At 41.2% G+C, this 9117-nt stretch overlaps 1 protein-coding gene across 9 annotated transcripts in view; it reads right to left on the reverse strand.

Annotated features, from left to right (window-relative positions):
* Positions 1 to 8837, reverse strand: part of pbx3b (pre-B-cell leukemia homeobox 3b) — a 78205-nt gene extending 69368 nt beyond the window's left edge. For 5 of the 9 annotated variants that reach the window (XM_057357081.1, XM_057357079.1, XM_057357087.1 and 2 more), the window contains exons 1-2: positions 7340 to 8837; positions 6506 to 6579 (exon numbers count right to left, since the gene is read on the reverse strand). In XM_057357081.1, the coding sequence (XP_057213064.1) occupies positions 6506 to 6579; positions 7340 to 7536 (271 nt within the window). In that variant the 5' untranslated portion in view covers positions 7537 to 8837. Of the gene's footprint in view, positions 1 to 6505; positions 6584 to 7337 lie in introns of all 9 variants that reach the window. The other 4 variants (XM_057357080.1, XM_057357078.1, XM_057357086.1 and 1 more) reach the window with 1 other exon arrangement.
* Positions 8838 to 9117: the final 280 nt, after the last annotated feature.

The raw sequence follows: 9117 nt of genomic DNA on the forward strand, positions 1-9117 counted from the left end.
GCTTAACGTAATGATCATATTGACGATATTTTGCGTCGTATTACTAAACCAAGCAAAAAACGATCGAAAATAAATACCCAAAAACATAACGATAACAATACAAGTAATAACCACAATAACCCAGCAGATGTCAAATTAACTTCAGGGTAGATTTAGTTGGCTCATTACCGCTTTGTCGGGGCGCCTCAAAATGAATGGTCCCCGAGGGCTTAAGAAACGCTTACTCTCGAAATCCTCGCATTCCATTTTTTCAAGGTAATGCTTTTAGCCAGCTTCGCATGTGGTTAATTACGACGGTGGCTACAAATTAATTCAGCCGGTTCAGAGTGCACAAAGAAGGGGCTCGCCGTATATGCAGAAAATAACAACACGCATCCCTTCCCTGAAAAATAACCACCAGTGTGTGTGTGCGTATGTGAGGGGAACAGCACAGCGGGGGCCACGCTGCCGGCTTCCTGCAGTCTCTCCTCCAGACCTCCCGTTTCTGAACTTGATGAGTCAAAGGTCAGAAAAACAACAAGTCAATAGGCAGGCAGTCGCCGCCGAGCCTGCAAACAAGAGAAGAGAGAAACCGAGCGAGAGAGAAAGAAGAGCCTATGATTTTGGTCCTGTAATAGTTTTCTGTAATCTCTCTGTATTGATTAAACCTCACTTCAGAACGGAGTGTTGCTCCGGAGCGCACCTAACCCCCCCCATCCTCTCTTTCCTGGTCAGAAATGCCATATGGAGGTAATCTTTCACCTTTGTTATTCCTCGCCGCATCTGCCACTGCTGCCGGCAGCCCTGCTCTCTACCGGCGGCGAGAAAGCAAACAACCCGAGCGCAAGGCCCCCCCGCGCGCGCACGCACGCTGACTGATTAGCACACAGCCGACCCAGCAGAGGTCTTCCTCAATTCGCCGCTGCACTTCTGTATTCCCTCTCGAAACAAATCAGACAAGTTTATTCTCCGCACGTTGAGATTCGGGACTTCTTTGGCCGAGATCAAAAGCGGCACAGAAAGTAACCTAAATTAAATAAATAAATTATGCCGACTAGAACTGTCACAATATCAAATGTTCACTGCACGGTTATCGTAGCCAAACAACTGTACGGTAACGATATTATCACAATATTTATTCAATGTTTTTTAAAAAGAAATAAGTCAGTGAAATTCATCTTTTTTTTGTTTATTTTGCATTTTATCTGTTATTTGGTCAACAAATCACACTCTTAATACAAGTCCATGGATGCAGAGCAAGAGAGTTTGTAACCACTCTTAAAGCAACATTTTGAATGGATGTTGAATGGTTTGCGATATCACGATACGTGACCGGTTAACACGGTATCGGTGATAACACGGTATCGGTGATATTGGATTTTAATATCACGGCTATTGGCAGTATCGATATGCTGTGATACCCCTAATGCCAACAAATAAATTGATGCCGTCATTTATAGTCGTAACATACACACACACACACACACTTATAAAGATGATGGTTTAAAAACGTATGCAAGAAAAAGTTAACGATTCAGCCATTAGGGCCAACAAGTTTGAGAGACCTGAGAAAAAACAGATACCTGGAGGAAAGCGAGAGAGCGACGGAAACCGAAAGACACTGAGAAAGCAAAAAACAGCATCTGCTAACAAAAAAAATATTTTCAAGCATTCTGCCACATTCCCTTCATTTGATTCATTTAAATGCAAAAGCGAGAGAAAGTGGAAGGAAAAAAACAAACCCCTCCTGCTAAAAACACTCAATTTACTGACAGGCAAATGACTTCACGCTGCCACTTAATCTCATTTCTTGCATAATGCCCTCTAATTAGCATATCAAAGTGAATTAATACTTCTAGGGCATTAGCAATGGGGAAATCTACTCAGGGCCTCCAGTCGCAGTTTGTGGAGTGCCAAGAAGGCTCCCCAACACTACAGACGGCTTTGCATTGCAAAACGCTGCTATCCATTTATCCGCCATGTATGCATCTCCCTCCTTTCCTCCTTTCCACCCACCCTCTCTCTTTCTCTCTCTCTCCCACATCATCTCACCCAGCCACTCTTTTTTTGCAAAAACAGAAAGACATTTTTCATGCCAATTCTCCGCAGTGCCCTGGGCCCCCCAGGAAAACATCTCAAACCTACCGGCCCTGACAGGACTTTGAATTTGCGGTAATCTGCGGTTAATCTGACAATTATCTCAGCATGTTCATTTGTCAATATAGCAGTTGTCTTTCACAACCTTCAGAATGAGTGATAAGTGAGATCCAGAGGCGCTCCACACATCTCTCCTCATCCTTTTCTTGGTGCAAATGTGTAACTCCAACATTCTCACCCCTCCAGTGACGGTGACATGATGATTATGCCGAGAGAAGCGTGTGATGTTCTATAGTCAAGGCAAACACGCAGGGTACACACTCATAAACCTATTACATACCGACGTGACACACACACACACACTCGTGCAACAGTCACACACACATCATCTCTCTCTCCGCTCTCTACACAAACAGATGTACATACACAGCTTTTCCTTCACACTGTTTACATAGTTACAGTACAAACACTTCAGGTTTGATTTACCCTTTTTCGCCTTCAAGCCCCCTTTGCATCACATCCAAAAGCAACAATGAATGTTTCATCTTTTCAAAGCTCTGCTGTGATTCACAAATAAAAGGCCGAAAAATATCTCTGATAGGAACTTTTTCATACATCAGCCCTGGCAGTTGTTAGTATTTTCTCTTATTGTATAAAGAGAGATTAAATTTAGCGATGACTGCATGGAGCAAACTGTACAATATCACAAACACACGCACGGTTCAACTATGAAAAGTATTAATCGTAAACCATGCAAAGATGGTAGCTGATACCCAGTAAATGTTCAAAAATGAGTTGAGTTGTTAGCAAGCCGGTTATGATGTAACTTTAAAGCTTTGTTCTGTTATGTTATTGAGAAAATAATAAACACGATCCAATGGGCAAATAGCACATTCAATGACTGATCTCCACAGCAATCATAAATTGTCAGAACTTGTACAGCATGCGAAACAATTCGCCCAGCGTGTGCGCCACGGCCGATAACTTCCAGGAATTATATCAACTGCGGTGCTGTAGTTTTCCATTTTCACAAATTTCCTCTGTCCGTCTCTTACACGCAAACCCTCTTGCGGGACAGATTACCTCACGGCAACGTTATCGACGCTGACAACGGGCCCACAACTTCTCATTTCTGAAGAACCACATCTGTTAAGCAAAATGTGCATACTACTCTGACACTAGATGCTCACTAGGTATGTGTGTGGCATGTTTTAAAAACCTCACAGAAAAAAACACAAGGAGCAGCAGTAGCAGAATGCTTATCAGAGGAAGTCTTTCTTATCAGTCTGATGAGACAATGTCCTTCAACAGGCCCGCGGTGAGAGGAAAAAAGTCTCGTACTCACGACAAAAACATCGGCTTTAGAAATACCTTCACACTACAGCAGGTATATTGGAATAGTGCTATCCTACAGTAGTCAATTGTCTCTTTTAAAAACAACACAAACCTCTCTTACTCCTAGTTTTTGCATCCTCTGAAATTATCCTAGCGCATGATCATACAGAGCAGAAAATAATGAAAAGCAACTTATATGCACAAACTAAGAAAGCAGAAAATATAATGCTTGAGAGTTCAATTGTGAGTTAAGAAACAAATTAGCAGAGAGAAGCTTGTTAGGAAATTAGTCCGGATGCGTTAAGAAGGAAAAAAGAAAGCATTCAAACAGGCAGCGTCAGAGGGATTACCCGAGATTACAGCAAGTGAGCTAGTAAACAAGCTCATTTAAATAATTAGCATACTTAGGGACTCTACTCTTTATGCATATTTAATTAGAGCTATAATGTAATAAGGGACATAGCTGTATTAAACGAAACATGATAGGTGCACATGGAAACTCAGTCAACAGCTGCAGGTGGGTTTAAAATAATTACAAATCACATGCAAGGCAAAAAGAAAGGGAATAAAAGTTTCCAATAAATAAAACTATATTTTGCGGGCAGTGTTTTATATGTGACAATTAAGGAGCATTGTTTAAATGAAAAAAATACAGGAATGTATTTGTGTGCACACTGACACACACTGACACATACTGTAGGCACCCATTAAAAAATCTGACTCTTTGAGATAAAAAATATCATTGCGTGCAATGACATTATTTAATATTAATGTAAATTTGAAATTAAATTTATTATCATATTATGCAAGAGCACCACACATAAATTTTCTCCATTTCTCCTTCGTACTTTATCCACATAATTTCTTGAAACACATCACAGCCTCATCACATAAGTTACAATTACAACCTGTAAAAATAATTTCTTGACAGACATAAAGAACTCCTCTAGCAGACTAGGCGATGGAGCAGGGCCTTGCCCTCCCGCAGTCGAGACCTCCAACGGCCGAGAAGTTCATTAAGTTTTATGATCTTCCTCTAGTCACTCCTGCTTATAAGCCACACAAAGGCCACAAATCTGGAAAAGCACTGTTCTGCCTGCCACCACACTGAGACTATACAATAAACACATGAGCTGATATTCCAACTTTGACTATTACTATATAGGCTGTAATATGTAAAATGATCAACTTGTTCATTTTAAACAATTAAAATCTTACAAAATAAGCACAAACCTTTTTCTAAATACCGAGTAATAGTTTATATTTATATAAAACAAATTCCTGTACACGTGAGAAGGTGTAATAATAATAATTACACCTTTAACCAAAGAGTGTTGAACATATTTCTTTCAACATCCTATGATGTCATTTCTTAAAACAAACAATTAGAGCATCAGTACTGATGCACTGCTATTGTTTGTTTTAAGAAAAGACAAAACCACAAACATCTTTTTTGGTCGAATTTAATGCGACAGCTATGGTGTTTTGGGCTCACCTTAAGGATTTCGGTCTGCTATTCTTCTTCCGCATTATTCCAAAATACACACTGCACACTCCTGGTAAAAGCCCTTTATCTAAGTATCTCTCTGGATCCTGCATATCAGGTTATGTGGTCATTCTCTCTTTATACCTGCATGGGTACAGAACGCGCGCGCCTTTGCGCTCATCCTCGCCATATCACCCGCGTGTGTTAACCGTCGCTTAAATAAAACCAGCCGCTGAACATCAAGAAAAAACTGCACATTAAATTACGTCTTCTAAGCTATCCCGTGTTTCAACGGGCATTGAAAAAACTATCTTTTGGGAGACAGTGACATATGCTAATGCTCCGTGTCATTGGGGCAGGCGGTATAGCCTTGGTAGCGCACGTGCTGTTTCTGTCATTGGACTTCATTGCTTCAGTGTCAGAAAAGTGAGGACAGAAATATTTCTGTTTGGTGGGCCAGGGCATATGTTTTACATTTTAGGCTTATTTTCTTCTATACACACACGCACTTTTTGAGACAGATACACACACATGCACGTGTTCTCACACATCCCTCGGAAATTATAAATGCATATGCACAAAAAAAGTCCTTTGACTTTCTATCACAAAAAAAGAATAAAACATATATTTAAATAAACTGGACAGTAAAATCAATGCTTGTTGCTGGCCTACTCAAAAACTAAAATATAAATGTAAATAATATGCATAAATGACATTTTTTTGAAGATCTCGGGCTGTGATTGTGACCGAAACTGAACGTTTTTAAATCCCTTTCCAGAGTCTCACGTCAAACTAAATCAATTGTCTCCTATCAATAATAAATGACACATCGACCGCTTCTGCTCATAACGAGTCGGTCTTAACACCATTTACACAACGACACCAACATGCCGCGCGTCTCTGAACGCGCATGTGAACAATGTAACCTTCACAATATTTGTGCCTTTCATAATAAAATGGGGCAATAATTATCTACAGATCCGCAGAAACTGACAATAATGATCCAGTAAATTGGTCGCATAACTAGGCAGAGGAGTGCAGGAATTGGACGGCTCTCCGAACCGCATTTCTAAACAGGCGTAAGCGCTCACTTGAAGATATTAGGCTATAATTAAAACAAGCAAGATCTACAGTATTAACACCGTGCACTGCAACCCCCAATGTCAAATACACAATATCCAGACGATGCCTAATTTTTAACAATTCACCAAATGTGGGTCTCGAAAGATTAAACGGATGGTGTGAGAATAGCCCGCTGTAAACAAGGGTACACTGCCAGGGTGCCTCTCTCATGCATGCACAGTAAAAGGCACTCACTCAGTTCAGCCTCACGGTGCAACGGACGAGATGCAACGCAGAGGGGAAATTGCTTATTATTTTAGTCTGTTTCGCAGTTTTATGCAGGCAAATGCAATTGTGACTATCCATTTTCACAACTGAGAATCAGAAACGGGATGCGTAATTTGGCTCAGTACAACCGGATCCCGCAGACGACCAAAATAAAACGCACCAGTAAAGATGGCGGTGTCTAAAGGATTAGTGGCATTGTACTGTTGCTTTTTTCTTCACGAGATGTCTGTGCGTAATTTTGCCTTTGCATTATCTTACCTGTTTTCTCTTTGATCTCGCAGAGGACACTGAAGAGGGCAGGCTTCATTCTGTGACAGTTGAGTCCATGTTTCCTGTACCAATTGGGAGCAAGAAACGAGATTGATATATAGTCACTTAAAACTCATAATTCTGTCCCATTAAAAACTTTTGCAGACATTCAGTACTTATTTTGAATTTTCCCAGAAAATGCATTACTTTATACTGACAACACGTTTAAGTAATGAGGTGAGGTCGGGGTTTCTAACGTTATGGTCAATGTTACACAGCAAGAAGTTAAAACTAAGTTACATAAAATATATACTGACTATTTGTTTTAATTCTAGAATGAGATGCAAGCATTACACACAAAGATTCCATGTAGTTTCTAAGGGCCGTATGAGGCCTCTTTAGTTCAGGAGTAAAACGTGTGATGTTGAAACTTTTAATGAGATGCCCACATGTGTTCACTACTTTACCTGTGTATCATTGTCAATGTGAAGGTCAGAGCTACACTTCATTTATTACAATACACATGTGTCGGCAAAAGTATTGCTGTATTCTACCCTAAATTTGAAAAATTAACTTTAGACATCTTTGATAACGCAATTTGTGAAAACTACCAAATGCAAAACGTGACGGGGTGACACGCATATGGTTTACATTTGTACAAATATGAACTGTTATGACAAGTGATTTTAGACGAGTGGAGGGCAGTGCAGATTAAAAGTTAACCGAACTGGTCTCTACTGGAATGGATAAATGACAGCGCATTAAACCACGAATAAGAAACGTAAATAGAGGACTATCATCAAAACTAACAATGAAAAGGTTTCTGTTAAAAATTGCACCAACTTTGCTTGCGCCTCGTCCAGGCTTTGGTCGGTGATGGTCATGATTTGATGCAGAATGTCACCGATGTCTTGTTTTCTTCCATCCCCATCGGTTCCGTCGTGTCCATGTGGAGGCGGCAGAGCCATGCCTCCCTGTACCGAGTGACCGGCCAGGCTGACACCGCCGAGAGCCTGCATGATCCGGGCTTGCTCGTCCATAGTCCGCCGCAACACAATCAATGCGCTTCTGCTCAGTCACTGAGATTGGTGAAATAAAGTCGGATAATGCACATGCAAAATACAACTTGATTATTTCATGTGCGGCGTTTCACGGGTCCGTAGCATGTACAAAAATATTGTCCGTGAAGCAACGCAGCAAATACAATAAATCGCTTTCTCGGATGAAATATAGTGGAATTGATGTCCCAGGAACCACTTTATGGGAAATATTTAAATCGTCTTTGATCCTCTTGAAATAATGTCCATTGGAGAGAAATTTGCGATGATTTTTCTTGTCTATTAAGTAAACTTCAGCGTTCAGGTGCCAGTGTTTGCCCGTTCAATCCTGTCGGAATCTTCATGCCAATTTGTCTTTTTTCTTTGAAGAGCTGGATGTGATTGTTGAGGCTCCTTTGCAGATGTCTGGAATTCTTATTTGCTGTCTTCTTAGGATAATTTCGCCTTGTGCACTTCTTGAAAACTTGGACAAATCCGTAGCGTTACAAACAGCTGCAAACAAAACATCCCACGTCTCTGATGGAAACTAACAATTAGGCAAAATTAATGACGATGTAATTAAAAATAAATGCACAAACTCATTGAGCACGAGTAAATGGCAAAATGTTGCCTTCTCCCAAAAACGAAACGTAAGAAAATAAAAGAAGCCCAACGAAATAAATTAAATCAGCAGCACTGGCGAGCGAAAATATAAAGGTTATAGGAAAAATATAAAAACGTATAAAAAAAACTTTTCTCAGTTTGACTAGGGAAAATAGAAAAACTGGCGAAAAAATTAATCACGCGCAATAAAGCGATGCGCAAAAATATCTGCCGGCTGAAATTTATGAGTCGAGCGCGCAGGCTGTGTGTGCTTTATGTTGTTTGATGGCAGCAGTAGTGAGCGATTGACAATGTGCCAATGCCATTCACTCAGTGCGGACGTGTCAGAGAAGAAAAAAAGATACAAATCGACATCAAAATGCACGCTCCGCCCTGCAGAGGAGGGGTCTCGGATTCTTGTCACTTCTCGCCGGAGCCCCCGAAAACAAAATGCCAGTTAGCTACTAATGATACTGGTGGTGATGATAATGATGAGAGCAGAACATCAAATCAAGAGCGTTTAAGTCCGTGCTTTACGTCTGCCTCATTTCAAAGCGTGCCCGTGTGTTCAAATGCCGTTACATTCTCAATAAAACAAACAAAAGGCAGTGCATAGCCGGAGTTTTATATTGTCTGATTCAAAACTAATAATGAATTGCACAGCCCCTCGCTTCCTTACACCACAGTATGGTCGCCTCCGACAAGCCGTGCTTGCAGGGACAGGCAAGCAGAGGACATGTTTATAATATTGGAAACAAACGCCTCGGACCAATCCGAGAGACGCAGCGTTCGAGTGGCGGCGAGCCCGACCAATGGGAGACTCCCGCTGGCGGGGAGCGGCCGCCTTCCGAGAGCAATACCTTTGCTACGGTTGTACAGAGAGATATCAACTTCTGATTGGTCGTTGCCAAGGGTGACATCTATTGCACAAGCAGGCGGCGCTGCGCAGCGCTCCTCGGCAGTTGCTATGGTAGCAGACTG

This window comes from Triplophysa rosa, linkage group LG17 (genome assembly GCF_024868665.1).
Source record: "Triplophysa rosa linkage group LG17, Trosa_1v2, whole genome shotgun sequence".
Classification (NCBI taxonomy): domain Eukaryota; kingdom Metazoa; phylum Chordata; class Actinopteri; order Cypriniformes; family Nemacheilidae; genus Triplophysa; species Triplophysa rosa.